The 26,157-nt window shown below is 39.6% G+C and overlaps 1 protein-coding gene across 1 annotated transcript in view; it reads left to right on the top strand.

Annotated features, from left to right (window-relative positions):
* Positions 1-26,157, top strand: part of LOC133977861 (plasma membrane calcium-transporting ATPase 1-like) — a 102,463-nt gene that overhangs the window by 63,917 nt on the left and 12,389 nt on the right. The window contains exons 7-18 of the mRNA XM_062416158.1: positions 1,941-1,976; positions 9,187-9,372; positions 11,776-11,990; positions 12,073-12,315; positions 13,093-13,334; positions 13,851-14,088; positions 17,905-18,084; positions 19,485-19,572; positions 19,805-19,911; positions 22,479-22,670; positions 25,537-25,750; positions 25,919-26,130. Coding sequence (XP_062272142.1) covers positions 1,941-1,976; positions 9,187-9,372; positions 11,776-11,990; positions 12,073-12,315; positions 13,093-13,334; positions 13,851-14,088; positions 17,905-18,084; positions 19,485-19,572; positions 19,805-19,911; positions 22,479-22,670; positions 25,537-25,750; positions 25,919-26,130 — 2,153 coding nt within the window. The remainder of the gene's footprint in view (positions 1-1,940; positions 1,977-9,186; positions 9,373-11,775; positions 11,991-12,072; positions 12,316-13,092; positions 13,335-13,850; positions 14,089-17,904; positions 18,085-19,484; positions 19,573-19,804; positions 19,912-22,478; positions 22,671-25,536; positions 25,751-25,918; positions 26,131-26,157) is intronic.

Genomic DNA, 26,157 nt, shown 5'->3' with positions numbered 1-26,157 from the left:
GAACAATTGTTAGACACTCACGTCAAATAAAATCAAACCTTGACCTCAACAAGTCATCCTCCTGACATCAAACAGCGGAGAGATGACAGGAAATTAAATGAGGGGGACGACACGCTGTAAAAGTTGTCTGCCAGACTCAAACTGTTGGGTGTGTGATTTATGGTCAGCGCTTTAACCTCTAGGTCACCAAAATGTCCCAAAAAACCAAGAATGTTAAATCTTTAGACCTTCAAACTGCTGCTTGGACGGATGCAGTTTGAATGCTAATGTCTGCTCACAGTGACAATGTTAACATACTGATGTTAACATACTGTATCATGTTGCTAACGAGCGCTAAACACACATAGTACAACTGAGGCTGACGAGAATGTCGCAGGTTTTGCAGATATTTGGTCACTTAATTGTTAGACAAATTATAATTTTTGACATAATGAAAAGTTAGTGAGAGAGTGTGTATGTGTGTGTGTGATCTGCCAGAAGGAATAACAGAAAAAGACAGGTGACCTTTTTAAAAATACTCATTACAGCAGCAATAAAAAGTCATTATTCATAAATGGTTACAGGCTGACGCACACACAGCAGATAACTGGCTTGAAATCATCAAAGAAATTCATGAGATGGAAAGACTGACTTTGCTTTTGTAATTAAGAAATGACTTACACACTGCAAGATAACAAAAATGGATCATATATTTGTTGGATTAAGGAAGAAAGGCTGGTGCTTTGCCCTCTCACACCCATCCTAAAAGTTTTTGCCAATCATGGATGATCATAAATTATGTAGAGCTGCTTTATCCTTAAGACACAAATTGATGTTGTGGACGATGCAAAGAATTGAAAGTCAGAAAAAGACTATTACAAGTCATCTTCTGGACATTAAAATTCAATGACAATCCATTTAATAATTGTTGAGATATTTCAGTCTTAACCAAACTGGAGGTCTGACTAACTAACTCCATCCCTAAAGCCATAGTTGTGTGTTTAACAGTCACAATTAACCTGAGCTCATTAAGAACCAGCACAGTGAAGTGCAGACAGTAGACTCACAGGTCAGCCTCTAAACACATCGCTCAACCAAAGACTGAGGACCATCTTCCAGGTTTTGTAGTTAAAACTGGGTGGAAACAATTAAACAATTACAGAGTTTAAAAAGTCCAAAGTCTTTAGGGCGGCCCTCTATATTAGGGTGGTCATATGAAATCTACTAAAGAGGAAAATAGTGGGAGAGCATCTTTTCCAGTGATGCGTCTGCTTGATAAAATGTAGGCTTGATAGTCTCGCCGCCATTCAAGGAATCACCAGACGATCGGTGGCCAGAAAGATCTCCAGTTGTCTGGTATCGTGAGACTAACCAGGCAGTGCAAACAATCTAGTATGCACGTATATGTACTATAGATATACATATAACATATGGAGTCTACACTGTATGAACAAAGGATCAATGAATGTATGAATGAATGAATCAGCAGAAGATGAATAAAACAAATATGCATAATGTAAAGAAGGATGAATGTAAGGTTTATGCTGTTAAATCCAAAGCAGAAAAACTACAAAATGAATTTATCGCATACATAAATACACAATCAGGTAGTTTGAAGAGTTCAATCAATCTTTATTTAAACCCACTGTGATAAAAAAAAAGAACATTCTGAATTGTACACTACATTTTTTTTAATTTTATTTTTTATACCAATATATATTGATAAATTGATTAGCTCTGCTGTCAAACCTTGTGGCTATTGGTTCTCCGCAGCAGGAAGTTGTGAATCTCTCTCCTCTGATTGGTCCATTCCTGCCCACAACACACACACACACACGACACACACACACCTATGGGTTTCTATCAGTTTGAACTTTGTGTTCTCCCTCAGTTTGTTTTGATCTTTATTTTTCCTTTGAGCCATCTTATCAGCATTCCGCCCTCTCTCTCTGTCCGAACAGGTAAAAAACAAGGACCCCCCGAAAATCGCAACAAAGGTAACCCCTCCATTCATCCATCTGTCCCTCTGTCCCTCCATCCTCCCTGTTGCTCACCCCCTCCTCACCCTCCACCCAGCGGCAGGAGGGGAGTGTCCAGTCCATCTCTTTCTCCCTCTCTCCCTCTTTCTCTCTTCTCCTTCTCTGCTGTATAAAGGGGGACGTTCTCTCGCCTTGCTTTACCTGTCAAAGGGTGCAACTCTCAACCTTCAAGTCTTTGCACAGCCAATCACAGCGTCCACAGTTGTCATGGTAACTGTCAGAGGGTGATTAAGGAATTATCTATTCGTCAATCCTGAGTGTGAAATTGGACATTTTGAGCACAGAAAAAAAAAGAATAATTGGAATATTCTGAATGTGTGTGTTTGCTAATATCAACTTTGGCATTCAATAATCACCTCTTTAACGAAGCCAAACTGGCTAATGTGATGATTGCCAGCTGCACAGCTGATGCCTCATAATCACTAATATGGTTCAATTAAAAAACTGTTTCTCAATTTAAATACATCTAAATGTAACATGTAATTATGTTGTGCTACATGTCATTTTAAAAGCCTGCCATACGGTCATTTGGAGTTGAAACGACTGCTTGATTAACTGATTAGTCAGTGATGTAGTGTGGATATTTGCTAGTTTTCCTGGTGTCCTTTGATGGTAAATGAGAACTTTTTTAGTTTTGAACTGTTGGCCAACAATTTTAATATTTAAGTTGGGTTTGGAAAATGTTTACAGGCAGTTGTGACTATTTTCTGACACTTTAAATACTACAGAAAACAATTAATCAAGAAAGTAATTGAGGTTTAATTGATAATTTAGAATATTAAATAGAATATTGTGAGTAACAGGTAATGAGTAAGATAACAATATGAATCTTACACTCAACACAGTTAAAGTTCAGTTTATTATTAATGGAACAAAAACTTAGTTAGCTACAGATTATCTGGCAGAAATTAAATAGGTAGCTTCCAACTAAGATAATTAGGCTGCAAGCTAAAAAAAATACACTTTAAACTTCTGAATAAAATTTCATAAAGGGTTAGAAAAAATTTGACATGTAACCAAAAGTGTATAAACAACTCAGGCTGAGCGAGCGTTGAGGTAAACTTGAGAGCTCACAGTGTAGGAAAAACTGAGAGAGAGCAATTACTAAAAGCGAGGTTATCATGGTGCACTTATGTGGGAGAAAGCAATCTGGCATATGAATATGTTTATTGAGTGCAAAATAAATTGGTTGCACAAATTGAATGATCCTGTCTCTGATATCGCTTATTTAAAACATTTAAATAATGTGCTTGCAAAAACTCTTTTCATGTGCTCAAAATGTCCCATCGTGCTCTCAGGGTTGAAGCACGATTATAAATCCACCAGCCGACTGCCAGTGATGGGTCACGCTCGCCTGCCCTCTGAGGTGCCCTTCATGTGTGACGCAGTGTTGAAATCAAGCGCACCCTCACTGCTTTTACATATTTGTTTTGTTTATTTATTTAGTGGACTAACAGACTGTGTGTGTCTGCGTGTGTGTGTGTGTGTTGATGGCGTCATCGCTCCAAACCCGACCAGCCAACCATCCTCCGTGTCCCGTGTGATCCAACACATGTCCAACTTCCTCTGCAAGCTGTCTCAACACACACACACACACACGCACACACATACACACACACACACACACACACACACACACACACACAAACACACACACAGACACACACACACCTACACCTCCCCTCCTCCCGACCTCCCACGGTTTGAGCATCTGCTGCAGACAGAATGCTTCTTGATGCACATAGAAACACACACTAACACACACACACTCGCTGCTCTTGGACGCTCATCACACTTTGGCTCAGAGTAATAATTCATAGACCTGCAGTCACGGGTGACCTCCACCAAAAAAAACAACACACCAAACACCAAAATCTGCAAAAAACACCTTTAGCCACATCCAGCGTTAGAGCTCTGAGCCCACTAACTCTCACCAACACTCTGCAGCTCTAAAGACTTTATCCTTTTAGAGCTTCTTACATAGAAGTCAGTAACTGTAGCTGTTTGCACTTCACAGAGAGCAGAAGTCATGACGTCACGTTCGGGTTCCCCTCTGCTCCACCAGCTTCTGTAACTCGACAATCTCTCATTTCTTTCATCAGTCTTTCTGGTCTTGTGCTTGTTGTCTTTCCATATTCCAACACAGATCACTATCCTCTACAGTACTAACTATCAGATATTGAAACCTTTGTAATATTAAGTCATTTTATGAGAAAATTTGTAGCTCCCACGAAAATTCACCAGCGCCGCAGCTCTGGTACTTCTGTCGTTATGACTTAGTTTTATTAATCTCCATAAAAATTCACCAACAAAATCCTCTGATGTCATTTCTTCAACTTTTTAGCTTTAATCTTAGCTGTCTAAAAACACCCATCGTCTTGCTATGCTCCAGGGTTTATGATAAATGCTGTTCACTAGAGGCATTCAAAGTAAATATTTAATAAAATAAATAAAACGTCTTTGTCAAAATATACAGAATGAAACACACTGAGTCTTTATTTTTACCTGTTTGTGTTACTATAATGTCAGTGGGATCATGAGTGACACTTTCTTACTTTCCTTCTTATATTCTTATTTCACTTCAGCTTTCTATAATGTGTCGAGCTCTGTATCTGTCAGCTCATGGTCAAGTTCTTCTGCCCCCTACTGGCCAAAATATGAATGGATGCAGCTTAGACATTATAGTCCCCATTAGGGCTGTAACAATAATTATCGACTTATTGTACATTAACGTAATTATACATCACGTCTATATATATCGACGTATCTTATGATAAATGTATATGACGTTGATCTTTTTTGTACCTCAGCATTGCCACACTTCACATTAGCAGCTAAGAGGCTATTCATGTCACATTGGCTAAGCGAGTAGTTGCCTCCATTCCTCACTGTGCACGTCCTGAGTGGAGACTGCAGAACAGTGCAGAGCCCACTCTCCAATCCCACCACCCTCCCCCCTTGCATTATTATGCTATTATATTATCATTATATCAGTGTAAAAAAAAAAAAAGTGTATAAAATGATCTTCAAATGACAATAATATCGTTTATCGCGATTATTTCTGAGACAATATATCGTCCAATAACAGTAGTTATCGTGACAGGTCTAGTTTATCTTACTACAATGTTAGTGGGATGGTGAGTGAGCTTTTCTTACTTCTCTTCTGATTTTGCTTCAGCTCTCTATAAATGTGTAGTAGTCAGCTCATGGGCGAGTTCTTCTGCCCCCTACTGACCATAATATGAATGAATGCACCTTTAAATTAAAGTCCTAGCTGATACTAAACACACCCGTGACAAATACCTTTAAAAAAACGTTGTTGTTCATTATTGATCATTGTTGAAATCTATGTATGTAGTCATCATTGTCAACTGTCCATCACATTATCTTAATAATCTTAAAATTGCTAATTTTTTCCGACCAACAATCTAAAACCCGAAGGTATTTTGTGTTCTGGTATAACAAAAAATTGAGGCCTCAATGTATTTAATAATTTATGGAGGATTTGAAACGCTACATTTATGCTACACTTCAGTTTTCCCATCACACATATATACATGTTTAATATTCTGGTCACTGTGATTTTCTGATGACCCTGGTGAGAAAAACAAACACATTCAAACAGCGCTGTGATGTTTTTTATTTTTTTTCGGCTGAAGCGAGACCATCAGTGTGTGTGTGTGGGAGTTGCACCCTTGCAGTATTAGTGGGCTGTGGGCTGTCGTCTGTTCTGTTTGTGTATTTTTCAGTTTCTTTTCTTTTTTTTCGTTGGCCTTTTTGATTCCTCTCATTCCTCTTCACTGTTACCTCCTTGCAGGGTGTTGCTCAGGACTTCATGTTGTCTTGTAATCACTGTTTGATTCTTTCCCTCCTCTGTTATTTTACTGTCTTGCTGAAGTCTCCTGCAGCCTCCACAGCTCCGCAGCCTCCTCTTTCCTCCTCCTCTTGTCCCTCTCTCTCTGTCGTGGTTCTGCATCGCTGTCGTTTTTGAGTTTTTTTTCTTCTTCGTTTTTTTGCGGGTGATCCTTTTTGATTTTGTCTTCTGTTTGTTGACTTGCTTTCTTCTTTTTTTTTGATTGTCAGACACCCCTCTCCCCTCTGCCCGCCGTGCGTTCTCTCATGGTTCAGTGCTGCGCCTGTTTACAGTTCTGTGGTTGGTCAGTGGGTCTCAGTCCTTGTTCGTGTGAAGCTGTGTCAGTTAGTTTCATGTTGTGGCTTGTCTTCAGAGTGGACCATGTGCATAAAGCTCCACAGCTTCCTGGTTTGACACCGACTCATCCCTGCATTAAGAATGTCTAAATGTCATGTTGAGGTCATGCTGTCCTGAAATTACTTCACTTTTTTTGGCAAAATGATGTGTTTAGGGAGCTTCTCATTATCAACCTCGATAAAGTTCAGAGTGAGATTTTAAACATTAAAGATACACGCCTTTGTTTTGTTGCTCTAGTATTCCTAAATATTTGAAGTTCCCCAAGCTCACTGTAGACACAATCCATCTTTAAGCTAGGAGGAAATGTTCATCGTCTTACCAAATTTATTTTCAGAGACACTGGGCCTCATGCAAGAACCTAACCGTTTCAGCAAACCCAGTTAAATGTACAAACTTTAACTTGATGAATTCTACATGTGCAGATGTGCATTTATGAGACTTGTTCAGTAACCTAATCGACACCCCTAACTTGCTACTATATGTAAGGCTACCTGTTTCATTCACAATAATGACACCTAAGAGCTAAAAAGCAGAATTTCACACAACATACAGAGCACAGAAATTACTACTGTGAGTCAAACTGTGACAGAATTTAATGAGGAATAGTTTGACATGAAAAAACAAAAAAATGTCTCTCAGTCCATGGCTAAAATGGGAGGAGGTAACGTCAACATGATGTCACGGAAAAGGGTGACATAATTCGCTTATAGGTGCTGATGTCACCCTCTCAAACAGAGGATGAACAGCCGCTGCATAACGACTGTCAGGCAACGACTACTGACTTTTACGATTAAATAAATTAACTTTAAAAAAAAGAAGATAAATGATCAAGCCACACAATTAGGAGTTTCATTGCAGTTTGCAATTCATCAGCTTTATTGCATCAGTCTCATTAAAAACAGTGACTCACCGCATCCCCGCTTTGATATTGGATACATGCAACACGACACATTAAGCTTCCTCCACATTTCCCCAACCAATTAACCTCGTGCTGGTTTTACTCCAGCCTCTGTGTACCTAAACACAGGTCGACGCAGCTCTCTGTGTCCCCTCTAATACCCCTGGCTATATGCTACTGAAATGTTTTACCACTGTGGAGAAAGAAAGGTACACTAAGCTGCCTTAATTAGCTCAAATGTGCCACTGAAAGAACGTTCAGTTTGTACAAGTGGTTCTCGCATGTGGCTCAAATCAATTTATTCAAGTGCATTTTTAATTTTAACTTAACTGCAGAAACGGCACAAAAGAGGACTGAATGATTCAATCCTCTCTCTCTCAAATACACCCGCAGATATTCCAACCCTCATTATTATCGTTGACTTATTATTTTACTGCCTTTTTACTGGAGGCAATAAAAAGTTTCTTCAGCAGTATCCCAAAAAATAAAACTGGAATAAATCTGATATTAACAATCGCCTTTTCTGACCCAGTAGGTTTAATTATTTGACACCTCAGTAGATAATAGAAATAGGGCAATAACACCCCCCCCACACTCCATTATGATCATCCAGGAATCTAAACCTGCTTTATGTCCATGATCTGTTGGTATTGTCGGTTCCAGATGTGGTAGATATTGTTACCAGCAGTGACTCTACAACAGAAGTACGACCTTTTAGTATCTTTGTAATCTTTTAACAGCCCAATCGAGACATTTCCAGCTATTATCTTTAATTAATGTTAACGACCTAACAAGATATTTGAAGGTATTTCGTTATAAATTCACCCCAGTTTCAGTCAGTGTTGTCAGGTCAGTCGTTCACCAGGACAGACAAAGCATCAAACATTCAGATTAGTACAGATTTATTCTGTTTTCATTCATCGCCTGCTCACAGTTTTTTCTTTGGTGTGGAAATATGACAAACAGGCAGGGAGTGAATTCAGTAGTGTAAGCTATTCAGCAGCAGAGATCAAACAAAAAGATTTAAAAAAAAAAAAAGAAAAAAAGGAAGTTTCATGCGCATTACTACAGTCCAAACAGGATCTCGGCTGATGAAGTGAAATGCAAATACACAGTTTGTTTATGCAAATGAGGAGCAGAGCCGCCGAGCCGGATGTGAAACCAGACGCCATCTCAGGCTTCAGAATTAAGCCTCGTTCCAAACTCTGAGCTCTGATGTGAAACAAACACAGTGTGCGTGTGTATGTGTGTGCGTGTGTATGTGCGTGTGTGTCAGTGCGTGTGTGTGTTTTTTGTGATTGACAGTCCTGTTAAATCCTCTCTGTTGTTTCTGCTGTTCTCTGTTCTCTGTCTGCTGCTCTTCATTATGAACTGCTGCTCCCAATTCGTCTGTGACACTCTCTGAAAGCTACCTGGACCTTTTTTCATGAATGTTCTGTGATCATTAAAATGATGAAACGATACTTCCTACATTCAGCCAAAGGGTCACCATGTTAATGAGTTAAGAGTCAGAGCTTCTCTGATCTCTGAGAAAAAAAAAGAAAAGAAAAAAACTCTTCCGTTCTGTTTTCAGCTTTCCATTTCCGACTGAATCTATAATGTTTCCTCTGCTTCTCTGCCCTTCATCCCCAAACCACTCCTCAACCCCTTCTCCCCCCCCCCTTATTGTTTTTGTAATTTATTTTTATTTGTTTATTAATTCAATTAATTCACTTTTTGTCAACCTCGTTCTACCCTCCCTCATCATGTTGAAAACCTTCCCCTCTCTTCCATCTTCATTCTTTAAATTACAACCATCCGCCTCCTTCACAATCTCTTTTTCTCCATCACATCCATCACTCTGTCCCATACCTGCCTCCTTATCCTTCATCGTCATCTTCACCTCCTCCTCATTCCTTCTCCCTAAACCTCCTCATCTCTCTCTACTTTCTACAACATTCTACCTTCCTCGTCACCCTACTTCCCATTATCCCCTTAAAACCCACCTACCCCTCCTCCTTCCTCCTTTTCCTTTTTACCACCCAACCACCACCTTGTGCCGCCACCCTTCCTCCTTCCAGCCAAGACCCAGGATGGCATCGCCCTGGAGATCCAGCCGCTGAAGAGCGAGGAGGCCGCCGAGTCGGAGGAGAAGGAGGAGAAAGAGGAGGTCAAAGTGGTTAAGAAGAAAGTCAATGTGACCAAGAAGGAGAAGTCCGTGCTGCAGGGCAAACTGACCAGACTGGCCGTGCAGATCGGGAAGGCTGGTGAGGAACACACACACACACACACACACACACACACACACACACACACACACACACACACACACACACACACACACACACACACACACATAGAAACACAGCACTTATATAGATGATAAAGCTTTATTGAGTCTTAAGGGGATAATATAGGGCTGTTGGAACATTTAGTTCTTCACACTTCTTTTAGAGAAGCAGTTCGACATTTTCTGAAACCCTCTTTTTCTGTGTATCAATGTTTGCCGCGGGATTAGATGGATCAGATCAGTTTCATCTCTCTGCCTTCGGTATAGATAAATCCAGGACATGTTTAACCTAGCTGAGCATACAGATTTGAATCAAGTAGGGAAACTGCTCACCTATCTTCATATAAAAGAGAAAAATCCCCCTTCCAACAACTCCGAAGTCAGTCATTCCAACTTATTAGGACCGGTTTAACACATTTTATGATCAATAGGCCTCATTTAAATACAATTATACCTCAACAGGAGGGACAACAGGAGGGTTAAAATGAAAATAAATAAGTGGTTAAATACATGTAAGAGACAAAATAAAGCATAAAACAACTATGTGGTTGAAATAATAATTATGGAGATTCAAAAGCAGTTGTAAAAAGACGTACTGTCCATCAGCCCTGAATATGTAATGAAGCTTTGACTGAAGGACAGTTACCGACACAGAAGAGACATTAATCTCTTTTTCGTGTCTTCCAGCATCTTTGAAGCATCTTGAAGAGCGTCTTTAAAGGCTTGTTAACATAAGTTTAGCCGGGCTAAAGTAGCTTAGAACCAGAGGACTCCAATCACGGTTCAGAGCCGCAGTAAAAAATCACTCAAAACGGAATAATAATAAGTCTGAAATACCAGATATTAAAGTTTTAGGCGCCAGCTCAAAGATCAAATCGACTCTTTTGTATAAAAATCTGATCCTGCTCAGCGTGAAATTCGTAATTGTGAGCAAGTCGTGATCTTTGCAGAGAAACTGACCTTCTTTAATCTGCTTTTATACTCCTCATATAACTTTTTTCCCCTCAGATGACTTCTCTCAGTTCAGTCGTCCTTGTACATAGAAGCATTTCAAAATGATCGGCTTATGTGACGCACTAAGTCAAATCTTTCTGAGGAAATACTTCCACCTACACATATGTGCTCCTAATTATTATGGGAGCTCTTGGTTAACTGTGCTGTCATCTGTACATAGCTTACTGCAGGACCCAACAGTGATAGTTGTGTTTGCTAACAAGACTCAACATGTAAATCAGATAAATTAGGAGTTCTTGGAAGGTGATTTTCCGCCCCCTCTTTTGATGGAGGCAGGCTAGCAGTTTCCCCCCGCTTCCAGTCTTTGTGCTAAGCTAGGCTAAACACATCTTTGAGTTCTCTTTACTGAAACTGATAACCGACTCTGAGAGAAACAAGAGGAATTCCAGAAATGTGGAACTGTTCCTTTAATAGCACATAAGGTGATCAGGCAGTCAGGGGGGACGGAGAGGCTGAGGGTCAGAACGCACTCAGTTTTATTGGGAACATGATTCATCCCGGAATTGAAGGCATTTTTAGTGTCATTTCAATTGACCTTAATACACTGAGGGGTTTTCAGGCCAGAGGAGGTGGGAGGAGGGACGGACTCTAGCCACTAACAAGCATCAGTGATAAACAGCCCCTCATTTCTGGACAGAAATAGAATTTGGGCCAAAATGCTTTGAAAGGAGTTGATTGACGGGAGAGACGAGGCAGAAAAACACAAGCACTGTCTCACCTGTCCTCACCTGTGTCTGAGTTTACACTCTGGATGTTTTCTGACATGCAGAACGAAAAAAACACAAACAGCATTTTTATTCTAACATTGCATTGTGAAGTGAAAAGGATTTGTATTAAGCCAATAGCATATATGAAGATAAATACAAACAAAAACAAAAGTTGCATTCAAAATCTGCATTAAAACATATATACACAGTATATATTTTTATTTTTATTTTATATTTATTATTTAGTTTTTGTGGCGTTTTTGGCAATTTTTTGATAAAAGAGACAGACAAAAGAGATAACATGCAACAAAGTTTGTGAGTGAAACACATTGTGATTACATCGTTTTCAACTTAAATCACTGAACCATCAGTTTAAAAACTAGTTTGATTTTTTTTTTTTTAAAACATCCAAAATCACAGACTTACTATTTTTAACTTTCTGTTCTCTGAATTTAAGCTTTCCAACATGACTCATCATCGCTTTACTGAACATCACATTGTCCAAATGCATCACCAAAACATTTTAAGGGTCACTGAAGCCGACAGTATGCATCATATTACAGTGTCATATGATTTCAGGGTTAAATTTGCGATATTATCCTCCATGTATAAAACTGATCTGTCTTGTATTGAACTTGTGCTCTTCTCATCCTAACCAGGTCTAATCATGTCGGCCGTGACCGTCATCATCCTCATCCTCTACTTCGTGATCCACACCTTCGCGATCCAGGGTCGGACCTGGGTGGCCGAGTGCACTCCCATCTACATCCAGTACTTTGTCAAGTTCTTCATCATCGGTGTGACTGTGCTGGTGGTGGCCGTTCCTGAGGGTTTGCCGCTCGCCGTCACCATCTCTCTGGCCTACTCTGTCAAGGTAAACAGGACGGGGAGCAAAGGGGCTTATGGGAAGTGTGACGATGATGTTCCTCCTCTAACTTCCTCCTCCCATCTTTTAGAAAATGATGAAGGATAACAACCTGGTGCGTCACCTGGATGCGTGCGAGACCATGGGCAACGCCACGGCCATCTGCTCCGACAAGACGGGAACGCTAACCATGAACCGCATGACTGTGGTGCAGGCGTTTATCGGCGACACACACTACAAGACGGTCCCCGAACCGGACGCCATCAAAGCAGAGACTCTAGAAGTTATGGTCAACAGCATCTCCATCAACTCTGCGTACACCACTAAAATCCTGGTAAGACTCACTTTCACTGTCGCAGAACCACAACACGAACAGGAACCTGAACCCAACCTTCACCTTAACACCACGTCTAAAAACAGCCCTCCGAAGAAAAAATGAATGTGACTGCTTCCTGTTTCATCTGCAGGAAACAGCTGTTAACATAATTTCAAAGCGAGGGAAGACAAATTGTTCAGTTTTGCTCATTGTATTAAATATTTCTACTGAAATGTATCATTAAAACAAACAAAAGTTTTTTCCACTGAGTAAACCTCAAATTATTCGAAACCCCTGACGACCCTCAGATTGTTACTGAAAACACACTTCAAATAGCAACACAGGTTAGATAAGAGGTTTGGCTGGAGTTTCTAGGGTGTAAACTTCCCCAAATCTAATAAAGAGAAAGAGAAAGCTGGAAAAAAAAGAAGCTCCTTGTATTCGACTTGAACATGTGGAGAAATACAAATATTGACAAGCCTGTTGTGTCTGTTTACAGCTGCTACGCTATGATTGGACAACTGCTATTTGGTGGAGAAGTTTAGCCAACAGATAATCAATGTAGAGCAGCTACAGGAAATAAAAAATCTGTCTGCTACATCTGTTCAGCCAGTAAAAACATCAGACTAAGAATGAGAAGCTTATCCGAAAACAGAGACTGGTTAGACTGGTTAACAAACACATTAAAATCAAACACTGAACATGAATAATTAGTCTTGGTGTTAGTTAGTTTTTTTGTAATTTTAAACTCTGCCATCATATTCAAATCCTTGTATCCTTTTCTCCTTTTCTCAGCCTCCAGAGAAAGAAGGCGGCCTGCCTCGCCACGTGGGAAACAAGACCGAGTGCGCTCTGCTGGGTATGGTGCTGCAAATGAAGAGGGACTACCAGCCAATCAGAGACGAGATCCCCGAAGAGAAACTCTACAAGGTTTACACATTCAACTCCTCCCGCAAGTCCATGAGCACGGTGCTGAAGAACGCCGACGGCGGCTTCCGCATGTACAGCAAGGGAGCGTCAGAGATCGTCCTGAGGAAGTAAGAAAAACGATTAACCCTTTACACACTGTTCATATTCTGACTCGTAATTAGTTTCTACACCAATTCACATTCATAAATTCCCCGTCAGGCATCAATACATGTTTGATTAATTTGTCTGTTTGATTAAAAGACATTCATAATCACTATTTTATGATCTAGGAGAACATTTTATAGAATATGATGAACATAACAACATGTTTTAATGCTGATTTTTGATTCATTTGTACATTTGCATATATAAAAATGTGTATCAGCTGCACAAAATGTTTTAAAAAGATGCATTTTATTAACATTTCTGTATACTGTGGGTCACATTAGGAAAATTCTGACTAAAAGAAATGTGTATATGATCTTTTAACTGCTCTCAAATGTATAAATGGGTCAAATAATGAATTATCTAAATAAAAAGGTAAATATGAATCTGTTTCAGTGAAGAGGGATGAGCTCAACCTGTTTATGTCTGCCTCACAATCTCTCTTCCTGCTCCATCACTCCCTCTCTCTCCTCTCCTAGATGCTCCCGTATCTTGGACGCCCAGGGCCAGGCCCGCATCTTCAAGCCCAAGGACCGTGACGAGATGGTGCACAAGGTGATCGAGCCGATGGCGTGCGACGGGCTGAGAACCATCTGCGTGGCCTACAGGGATTTCCCCGCTGAAGCCGGAGAGCCCAACTGGGACAATGAGAACGACATCCTGAACGAGCTCACCTGCATCGTCGTGGTCGGGATCGAGGACCCCGTCAGACCCGAGGTACGGAGCAAACACGAACGCACAGAAATCCACCTGACGCCTGATAATTAATCTGAAAAACACTTCCTGTAATTAACACCTGATGTCGGGTTATGTATAACACATGCTGTTCATTTCTTGACAGCAGGGTTGTTATTGATTAGTCGTCAATCACCGTTAAGTAGCTGATCGATCGACTGTGGTAAATGCTGGAGTGCAATTATACATCATATTTTTAAGAGTTTAATTTGAGTAAAATTAAACTCAAATTGCGCACCACTATGAATACAGCAAAATATCAAACAACAATCTATGGTTCGGTTCCACTTATTGATATTTGAGTCTCTGCAGCATCAGGATACATCCCAAAAGTCGATTCTGACTATAAAAAACAGTTCTGAATAAGAAAATAACAAAAATATTTTTAAGGTCAGTTCCTCTATCGATTGAAGACAACTGCGACTAACAGAGTGGAACAATTGTTTTCGTTGTCATTTTTAGTCGCAGAGCGCACACACACACACACACACACACACACACACACACACACACACACACACACACACACACACACACACACACACACACACACACACAAACACACACACACACACACACAGAGTGGCAGAAGAGCAGAAGCTGTAGCAAACAGACTGAAATAGTCTAAATTGTTATTGCGTTTTACTTGAGTCGATGATAGAGTTCATTAAGTGCAACAGAACTCACCAAAATAAGAGAGGCAGCACGAACCTGTTGAACAAAGATAATAAAAAAACAACCAGTCAGGTTTGTTTTCCAGCCATGAACACTGAACAAACAAGCTAAAAACATACGAGTCACGTGCGTTTTGCCTAATTAGCCGTGTAAATGTGAGTCAGAAGGCTTCAGTGTATTTAAACAAACTAGTCTTAGTACTTTCTGTGGTCCGACTGCATCGAGCGAAAGGAAGCTTCTTATTTGCCTTGTTTCATTGCTCCTCGGGTGACCCGCAGATTGATCCGGCCCGTCATCATGAATGATGTCTCAGTGCGTTTATTTCTGCCTCGAGCCGCGAGGAGGAGTCCTGGGGGAGACGTCAGCGAGGATCTATAAGCCAACACCAGCCTTTTTCTGCTTTTAACTCCCCTTTTATTGTTTGTGGCTGGACACTGTGGCTCGTCAGTCTGCTTCGATACTTGTTTTATAAGGAGTCAGATACAATTCAGGGGAAATATTAATGCAGTGTTTAGATTGTCTGTTTCATCAGCTAGTTAAAAATGGCAGATATGTTTCGGCTGAGGGTCTGATAAATAAAGTAACCATAAAATAATGGTCGACATCAGAGCAAATACGAGGAGAGTGTGTTGTTATTCAACTTAAATACATTTTAATTATCTATTAGTGTCATTTCCATTCAGCCGTGAAGTTGAAAATCCCAGTGCGTCAAATAGAAACTACTTTCAATGTGAGATATATATATTTACATAATTTCCGCTCGGCCCTGAAAACCAAAACTTTCTAAAAATACGCTAATGATCTGTAACACCTGCAGACTGACAGCTGAGTCAGAAAGTGATGTCGCTTCAGATGTTGCTTCAGAAGAAAGGACGTCTCATTTCACATCAAACGCGCTCCCTCGATTCCCTCTTTCCTCACATCTCTTTCTCACATCTCTCCCTCGTTTTACACGTGGAAGCCACTGAGGCGCGAGGGAAAAAGACACAAGTGAGGCAAACAAGGAAACAATGAAGACAAAAGAGAGAGGCAGCCAAAGCTTTTCTACCTGCTCTGAATGTCCACACAGGAAGTCAAAGCCTCCTCCTGCGCTCCATCCATCCTCGATCTCTCTCTCTCTCCAGCGACTTTAGAGTGTTTTCTGTCTTTTGTAGTCTCACCTGCATGAATTGTTACAAATGGGGATAACCGTGAACATTTTCAGACGGCCTCCGCTCGAAGTGATTCAGGTGCTACACTTGGCTGCTCGCATGAAAAGTGACAGAACTAGCTGTTATGTGTTTGATTTTTCTTTGATAAACTGCAGTAAGAGTCCACAGCTCACCGGGAAGCTACTGTTACCCGCAGTACAACATCGTCTCTGCTCATATGCTGACATAAAAAATACACTCATATTTCAGTCTGGTGTCAGCAGACTTACTTCATATCAACATGTAACACATTTCTACTTGTTTTTTGTTCCTGGATAGTAAGATTTATTTCTTAATTGCATAAAAAGTGTAGTAAAACTTTGCTTTTGTGACCATGACAGTGATATTTTGACATTTTACCTATCTCCAGTTAGAAAAACAGGCACATTTTCACATTTAAAAAAACAATATTCAAAGTTCAAAGTACTTTATTTGTCATGGTAACGAGAACAATGAGACAGCACAGCATCTCTAGAAAATAGGCAATTAAGGTAAGACATTTGCAATACTAAATAAATAAATAAACAGGACTAAATTCCATAAAGTGCAATAAAAATAAATAAAAGTACATGAGCTGAGTGAAAATGTTGCTGTTAAACTAGACACCCCAGCAGTTCAATATATAAAATAATATACACATATATAAATAATTATAACATATAAATGAGTTTGGCTTAGTTTGAAATGTCCTGCAAGTACTGAACTGATCTGATTTTGATATTGTATTGTAAGTGAAAAATGTTAGGAACATTATGTTAATCTAAATGAACTACATCTCCCTAACATGAAGACTGAAGTGAGTCCTGGTCGTGCGTGTGTCAAGTACAGATTCCCTGAAATGTTAAATGAAGCCTGTAATGAAGGCCAGAAAGTCTCAATGCTGATTTCCTGCTGCTTTAATGTCAGAGCACAAAGATCACAGACAGGATGGAAATAACCGGAGAGCAGCAGGAGTCAGTCAGCAGCTCAACGTTTATCTCTAAACCACCTGAGATGCATACGAGACTCTTCAGTGTATTTTATTTTAGTTTTTGTGTTAATTATTCTGTTCATATTCTCAAGCATCAAACATGTATGTAGCTGTGGCCTGACAGCAAGAAATCTGCACTGTCACTGTTCAGATACTGTTACTGTATAAGAGGCTAATTCCACCATCAAAGAGCAGAGCCTTTATATAATCTATTGCAATTAAAGAGAGTAAACCCAATCTAATAATCCTGCTTGCTTTGCCAATTAGTCGTGACAACAACATATGTTTTCTACAACCTGTGCAACTTTAATGTAGCTTTACACCAGAGTACCATCCAGAACCATGCAAAAGGGTCTTAAATATGCAGTTAATGGCTACATGCATCATGTTAAACCAACCTACCACCAACCAAAAAACATCACCATTAGTCCCAGACATTGTTTCACTTGAGCAGCTGCTTATTAGAAAAATTAATGAACTTCTCTAAGCTCGATTTGTCAAATCTATCTTGTAATGTTCAGGGTCAAATTTGACAAATGTTTACATTTGAGAACTGTAAAATCACCCTATACACATTTCTTTTAGTCAGGTTTTTATCTAATGTGACCCACAGTATACACATTTTGTGTGTTCAGCTGACAACATTTACCTGTGTTTATTCAAATTATATCAAAAATCTGTTCTTCAAATTCTATAAAATGATGATAAAATAGTGATTGTAAAGGACTATTTGTTCCATAAATAAACAGAATACACTCTGTTTGCTCTCTGACAGCTTCATTAAGGATCAATCAAACATTTATTAATGACTGAGGGGGAATTCATGAATGTGAATTGGTCCAGAGACTAATTATGAGTCAGAATATGAACAGTATGTAAGGGTTAAAATGATGGAGAGATGCTGGTGAATGTCTTTTATATTTTGTAAAATGTAATATTTCTTTTCTCCACACACTCCTCCAGGTACCTGAAGCTATTTCTAAGTGCCAGCGTGCCGGCATCACTGTGCGTATGGTGACTGGAGACAACATCAACACCGCCCGCGCCATTGCATCAAAGTGTGGTATCCTGCTGCCCGGGGAGGACTTCCTGTGTTTGGAGGGCAAAGAGTTCAACCAGCAGATCCGAAACGACCAGGGAGAGGTGGGACAAAACATATTTTACAGCACTTTACTGTATTTAGCCTCTAATTATGTAAATACAAGCTGCGTGAAGCTTTGACCGCATGCTGACTCGAAAATAAACTCACAATAATCAAGCCTTGATTGAGTTTGACTTATCAAGTCCTTGTAAATAATATTTTAGCACAATACTTCCCACTACTTCCATATTCACAAGAGGAATAAGCAGCTTAGTTTGATGATACATTATTGCGGGAATTACACTGAGAAATGGTAAAAACAGGAATGATACAAGTTAATTATAACATAGAGTTTAGATTTAACTTAATTTTCTTTGGCATTTACACCAGGAGTGTATTATCTGTGACAAATCTCTGGTGATTTTATGCTGCATTCACTTGAAAATCCACATGAAGGTGTAACTTTTCCAGAAACTTTTGTTTATGATGTTATTATCCATGATCATATTTATATGTGTGATACAGCCATACTCACTTTAATATTAATAGAAGTGATCGATATTAATATTAAACACCTTGTACAATGTTAATTATTCACAAGTGAAAGCATACATTTCTTTCTTTTTTGTAGTTTCTCTCTCTCCTGTTGTACCTGAATGCTTCACAATACAAAATACCACATTTCTGCAACAGTATTTTAAAGGACCAGTCTGTACAATTTAGTGACATCTAGTGGCGAGTTTGCGGATTGCAACCAAATGAATCCACCTCCCCTCCCTTCCAAGCATGAAGAAAAATCATCAAAATGCCCTCTTTAGGCCTTATCAAGTAGATATAAAGGGCTCACCTAAGTCAACTAAAACACAGCAATTCTTATTTGTTGGTGATTATACAACAATTAAAACTTATGAATATTATATTCTATTTCTGCCAGTAAATCCCCCTAAATCTTACACACTGGTCCTTTAATTTCAGTCAACCTATGTGAAGTTTAAAGTGTTGAGTTTAGTTTTCAACATACAGTTAAGTTAGTATTGACTTTATAAAATATAACTTTAAAGTTATTATTGAACTTCAGATGTTTCTCGCTACCTGCCAAATGTTACACGAGTATTTTCTGTTTTGTTTTATTTCATTTTATTTCATTGTTTAGTTCGTAGCAGGTTGCTGTGAGTCATCAGTTTTGAGCTCATGTACGATGAAGCTCAGTCGGTCCTGCACTTGAAAATCATTATTGTTTTATGTCCAAAAGGGAAAGTTTCTCCACTATACTGGGAAATAATACTTAAAATGTACAAATAAAGATGTAGTTATCAACATACAGGAGGGTTATCTTTAAATTCATGAAGGTTTTATCCTTTCAAGCTTTTACTATAGAGTATGGGATTATATTTTAGTAGTATTCAGTACGTAATATGTTGTATAAAAAGATTTTAATTAAACTATTTGTCATGTTTTCTAGGTGGAACAAGAGCGTCTGGATAAAGTTTGGCCCAAACTACGTGTGCTGGCTCGTTCCTCACCGACAGACAAACACACTCTGGTCAAAGGTGGGTTCATTCTCACTGGGATTCACATTAGTATGATTTATATTTTATAATTATAATGTTTATCTTCAAGGTGACATAACTGTAGTTCAACTTCAATTACAGGAGATGGCCCTTCCATGTTTTCATTATTCAAGGAGAGAATTCATTTGTGCACATCGTGTCTTTTCTAAAATGTTAATTATTAGCTCTTTTAAAATAGAGACTTGTTTGTTTGTTCCACTCTGTTGATCAGGCATCATTGACAGCACGGTGGGAGAAACCCGACAGGTGGTGGCAGTGACTGGAGACGGAACCAACGACGGGCCCGCCCTCAAGAAAGCTGATGTCGGCTTTGCAATGGTAACAACATTTTTTCAACTTTTTTTTTTTTTTCTTTTTTCTGTGGTCTCCGTTCTTCATCTGCTCGCTGCTTCACTCATCTGCTGTGCAGTTTGATCTGGATCATTACCAAAATGAAAAAAAGAGAAACCTTTAAGTTAATTACATTTCTGTTGCAGCCATGAAAATGATATTTTCTCTAAACGTCATCCACAATAACTCCTGAATTTGATGCCAGTAGATTCATTAAGAGAGCTGTGAAATGAAAGAATAAATCAATAAATGTTGAGCCTGAATGCTTCGGCTCATCCACATCATTCTCAATCTGCCGCCATGTTACTGCCTTTATTATTCTCCAAAGACCACTTCAGAGACAGCCGGCAGACTGGTTATTTCTTTCTTATATTTTAGGCTTATGTCTTTTTCTATATACTGTAAATCATGTCTGGTCACACACAATTAATCGTGCATTGGTGGCAATATCTTGATCCCATGTTTTATCCTGTTTAGTACAAATTGAAATACTTTACACCACAGATAAAGGTCTTGCAAGCCACGCTGGTGCTTTATTTAGCTTTATGTGTGTATTTTTTCTTCCATTCCAGGCATCCATTAGTTTTCTTTTCATTTCCAGATGATAAGAAAATCAATTTCCAGACTCATGAAACTTGTTTGAGTCGTGTAATCCATCACAGAACCAGCACATTATGTCTTACATTCATTTTTGTGAAAGTTTTGTAAAAGCACTTTAAGAGCAAATTGGTATGAAAAGTCGCAGTTCACAATGATGGATTAAACAACTCCAGTTTCAAGGGTCCCCCATTTGATTATTATGACGTATGGAAATGAATCTGCAACCAGTGGCAGTGTGGAAAATACAAAGGCAGATTCACATGAACATCTAAAACTATACAGCATGCATTTAAAAAACATTATTTACATTGTTTGCAGTTGAGCTAAAACTTGTGGCATGGCCCTTTAAAACTGAATACCAGCTGAGACAGATATTTATATTTGTATTAATAACATACCGGATATATAGCCCATAATACTTTATAGTTTGTTATAGGATCCTTTCAGTAAGCTGACTTGAAGTCTTTACTATGTTTGTGAATGCAGAGTAGAGTTGAGATCTGATGTGTGATCTTGTCACTCTCTACGAGGATAAATGGAGCACAGGAGAGATTAGAGAGAGACTGTAACAACTTCTCATGAGCTCTTGTGTATCCCACAGCTAACCGACTGACATCATACACCCTGTTTACATCACCCAAAGCATGATGGGAACCGTAGTCAAAGTCAAAACATCCCAACAGGAGTGACACAGTCAATAAAAAAGATTTTTTAGTTTCACACATATTGTGACAGAACTGAGACTCTGATTGTCTCATCAGCATGGTTCATGTATCCCCGCGGTTTGTGGCTTCTGAGCGTTAAATGCAGTTATGAACCAGCAGCAGCAGCAGCAGCACATGGTTCCCCTCAGAAACACTGCTGAAAGAGACACAAACCTGAAGCAGCTCTGCTCACTGTCACAGGCGAATGAATAAGCTGCTGCTCGTTATTTGTTCATTAGATCAGAAAATATTCACAGCGAGGCACTTCTCCCAGCTGACACCAGAGCACAAAGAGTTACACCGATCAGCTGATAGTATAGCCAATGATGAATTAAAACCATCTTGACTGACTCCTTTACAGAGCGTCTGGATGAGCTCAGTGACATCAGCCGACTCCTCTGTGTGCTGTCGTGACCTTTACTGGAGAAAAGTCATCTGAAAAGTCCTGCAGGCTGCTGAGCAGCTGCTGTGCTGTCAGACAGCACCGTGACAGTAGTTACTGTTCCTAAACACATCACAGAGACAGTCTGGGGATTTAAACCAATGACCTTCAACTCTAATGTGTCCCATATGGAATATTTTCAGTTTGCATCCAAATGTTCACTGTTCATTTATCACCTGTTCTGTCGGAAAAGGGAGAGTGATCCGCCTCCGTCTGTCTGGGAGAGTCTGACTCTGCAGAGACACATCTACTCACTTCACAGCTTCTTTATTATTACTGTTAACACCAGAATGATCCTGTTTTATTTTTAACATAGCATTAACGATACTCTCAAAGCTTCATGTGTTTTAACTGCATTATCCTTAAAACCAGGGGTGTCAAATTCAAACCGCTGGGGGGCATCGGCCAGGTTGTTTTCTCCTAGAAGAATTGGGATGTTTTTGTTTTTTCCAACAATAGATTTAAACTATATTCACTCTGACACTGAGCAGCTCACATTTCCCTCTCACCTCCCTCATAGTTGTCATGCTGTGTTGTGTGTTCAGTAAGCGGGTATTTAGACAGAAAATACTATACTGGTGTGGAGGCGTCCTGCTTCAGGTATCAGCAAGATATGAAATATGATCCAGGAACTATGTGTGTAACGGATCCGTGATTTTGAAGGCTTATCAGGCACCGAAATGCCGCACAGCGCTTTATAATACTCAGAGGCAGGATGTTACAGGAGGTTTAACACCAGCTGCTGCCAGTTAGTCTACGTCTAAAAATCATGAACTAGGATCTGATCGCCCCTCTCTGCTTCCTGTCAGGGAATCGCCGGCACAGATGTGGCAAAGGAGGCATCTGACATCATCCTGACCGACGACAACTTCACCAGCATCGTCAAAGCCGTCATGTGGGGCAGGAACGTCTACGACAGCATCTCCAAATTCCTGCAGTTCCAGCTGACCGTCAACGTGGTGGCCGTTATCGTGGCGTTCACCGGCGCTTGCATCACACAGGTAGGCCGTCGCTCGCAGGTGGATCCTGCTCTGATTTTCGGAGGTCAATGTGTGTTTTTATTGCTCATGTGGTCATCACAGCTGGTTAGACGCGCCGGTCACAACAGGTCAGTGTTAGCTCATGAATTCGCTGTGAAAGCTGAAATCAACACAGAAGTTTAAGGATTCAGTCTCTGTCACATCTGCTCTCTGTGGTGGTATTATGGAAGTCCAGAGCTGCCAATACTGAAATGAAATAAATAATCCAATTGTGCACATTATGTAGGACTGTACTTTAATTTAATTTATCTCTCTAGTGAAAAAAACGAGCCTAAATTCACTGATACTGGACAGACATGACAACCGTGACCAGAAATCAGAGATGGTGTCCTCTGATTGGTGCGTTCCAGTCAATCAGATGTTACATCCTGTCTGGTGATTTGATGGATGGTATATTTTTGTACAAAAGAGGCCTTTCAGAAAAAAACTGCTATTATGAAAATGACCATGAAAAAGCTGTTTCCACTTTATTTTCATTAGAGCTGTACCCACATCAGAAATCAAATTAAATTACAGTTTACAATTACATTTTTAAAGTTAAGGTTTCACATTGTTTGCTAGTTTCATAGTGGCACTTGCAGCACTTTCTTCTCCTTACTAATAATCAGTTATCCAAACTGTAACGGCCCGTTTTCTGTATTTTCCAGTTCATTAAGATCAATCCGTTTTACTGCCAAAAATTCAGATGTAACAAAAGACTGTGTTTGCTTTTGTTGTACGTACTGAAGTTGTTTCCCAAGTTAACACACGGCTAAGCTTTAAGAAACAAGCCTGATGTTCCAGATGGTTTGTTACACAGCACCGACTGAGAAAATCGTCCTTGGAAAGTGTTTAGAAAAGGGCAAATAATACATTGGATGTGATTGGATGAACCATCTGTCAATCACTGCCTTTCACCGTCTTACCTTACATAACTTGAAGCCTGACGAGATGGATTCTTGCATGATCTCGTGATGTTGTGATCTTGTGAATCCAGCTGCCTCGCAAGCTAAATAACATAAATAACATTTGCAAATAATCAATTATTTATAGATGGGAAATAAAGTTGGTGTTGCTCCGAGGATGGCAGCTTTGGTCAGTCCACCATCCAGACTAACGTGTTTCGAGAAATATCAGATTGATTAACATGAAGTTTGGTTTAGACATTTAACATCACTCTCAGAATAAATTATTATAACTTTGGTGATCCCTTAACTTTTTCATCTAGCACCATCATAAGAATTAGTTAACGTCTTTGATTTTGCATCAAATATTCGTAAAACTAATGCCCATCAGTCTCAGCTTCCCTTTTTATTAATTGTTAATTAAGAAACGTTCGCATGTTAACACTCTAAGATACATTTAGAGACAAAAATGACTACAGCAAAATCTATAACATTTTCTACACTGTTTGACCGTCATGCCTCTTGAAGTTTCAATCTATAAGATAAGCTGTAATTAAAGAAACATGAGCTCAGTTAATAGAAAGTCAAAATTTCCACCGCAGACTTCTAGCTTTAACATCATCATGTTTAAAAGTTCCGTGTCCGTCTTTTCTGTCAGATGATTTCAACCTGAATCGGGGTGCACACAAAGGCTAATCATTATTTCTACTTTTTAATCAAATAAATCAAATATCCACAGAGATCAGACCGAGCGAGTCATTTGTGATTTCACTGTGACCAGCTCGGCGCTGTGAGGAGGAGAGGCGACCGTGTTACATTCTTTTAAATTCATAATGTGTCTCTAATCAGGAAACTGAACTCCTGACACAATAAAAAAGTAACTTGCGGCTGTGTATTAATTGAAAGGCTCACAGCTGGCAGGACAGATAACTAACTCGTCTACAGAGCCAAGAACACAAAGTAGGCTAAGATACAGCCTGAAACCATGGCAACACGTCACCATCTTAATCCTGAAATATAACAGGGACTCAGCAGGTCCGTGGTCTGTGTGCCGTGTTTATACTCACTGATCATCCTTCGCTCCGTTTGTGTTCGGCCTCTGAAATGTTGCACAGATCATTAAGAGACGTGAACTGACTCAAGTCTTTATTGTATAAACAGAGGACGGACCCAGGGGTGTGTGTAAATGCTATTTTCTGCTTTGATTTTCACTTAAATCAGTGTTGCAAATGACACTATTATTACATTTGTTGTTGTGCTTTCCATAATGAAGATTATATAATATGGAAATTTGCATTGTTAATGCACCAATTCTATAATCACCTTTAGTTTCCTTACCTGATCATTTTTATCTTCACTGCAAAAAGTTGTACCTTTTACAGAAGTATCTTCAATTCAGCAGTTTATAATTGTAAAAAAAAAAAATTAATAATTATATAGATTCAATAATTTATTTTATACCCAAAAGTAAGCAAAGAAGGTTGAAATACTCTTTTTTTTTTTAGCTCTGAGCAGTGTCTGCAGGTCTTCCTCTCAGGCTAAACACAGCATCAACAACCTCCACCAACACACATGACCCCCATCCGCAGTGGAAATAACACTCCTGGATCCACAAGTCAAAAAAATACAATAAAGTCACAGGAAAAACAAAACAATACAAAACATGTCTTTGAATCTTTCTGTGTCTGCCTGGTTGGAGTCTAAAGACCTGCAGACATCTCAACATCACAACTGTGAATTTAAGAAACAACACAATCGCATAATCACACAAATCAACACAAAAGAAACAAATGTACACTTTGTTCATGCCTTATGCATTAATGTGCAGAGACAAGAAGAAAACTGGAGGGAAATAACAGAAGAAGAAGAACGTGGTGGTATTTTATTCGTTGATAATTATGTTTTCTAGTATTTGCTGACTCTGCTTTTCGTCCCTCCTGCAGGATTCCCCTCTGAAGGCCGTCCAGATGCTGTGGGTCAACCTCATCATGGACACTCTGGCGTCTCTCGCTCTGGCCACCGAACCGCCGACTGAATCTCTGCTGCTTCGTAAACCGTACGGCCGCAACAAGCCTCTCATCTCCAGGACCATGATGAAGAACATCCTGGGCCACGCCGTCTATCAGCTTGTCATCATCTTCACCCTCCTCTTCGCCGGTGAGTTAAACGATGAATAGTAAACTTGGCTGTTTCTAAATTAAATATATTCATTTTAGTTTCCAATGCCAGAATGTGCCTGCTCTGTTACCCCATGATATTTATAGTTTTTAATGACAAAAACTTGATTTATTTCATCATCACGTCTTTTCCTACGATGTCTCTCAGGTGAGAACTTCTTCGACATCGACAGCGGCCGTAACGCGCCCCTCCACTCACCGCCGTCGGAGCATTACACCATTGTGTTCAACGTGTTCGTCATGATGCAGCTCTTCAACGAAATCAACGCCAGGAAGATCCACGGAGAGAGGAACGTGTTTGAGGGCATCTACAGGAACCCCATCTTCTGCAGCGTCGTACTGGGCACCTTCATCCTGCAGGTAAGTCCATCATCATCATCATCATCA

This window comes from Scomber scombrus, chromosome 3, assembly GCF_963691925.1.
Source record: "Scomber scombrus chromosome 3, fScoSco1.1, whole genome shotgun sequence".
Lineage (NCBI taxonomy): Eukaryota > Metazoa > Chordata > Actinopteri > Scombriformes > Scombridae > Scomber > Scomber scombrus.
Note: the sequence above shows the minus strand (reverse complement) of the source record. Positions and strands in the feature narration are given on the sequence as shown.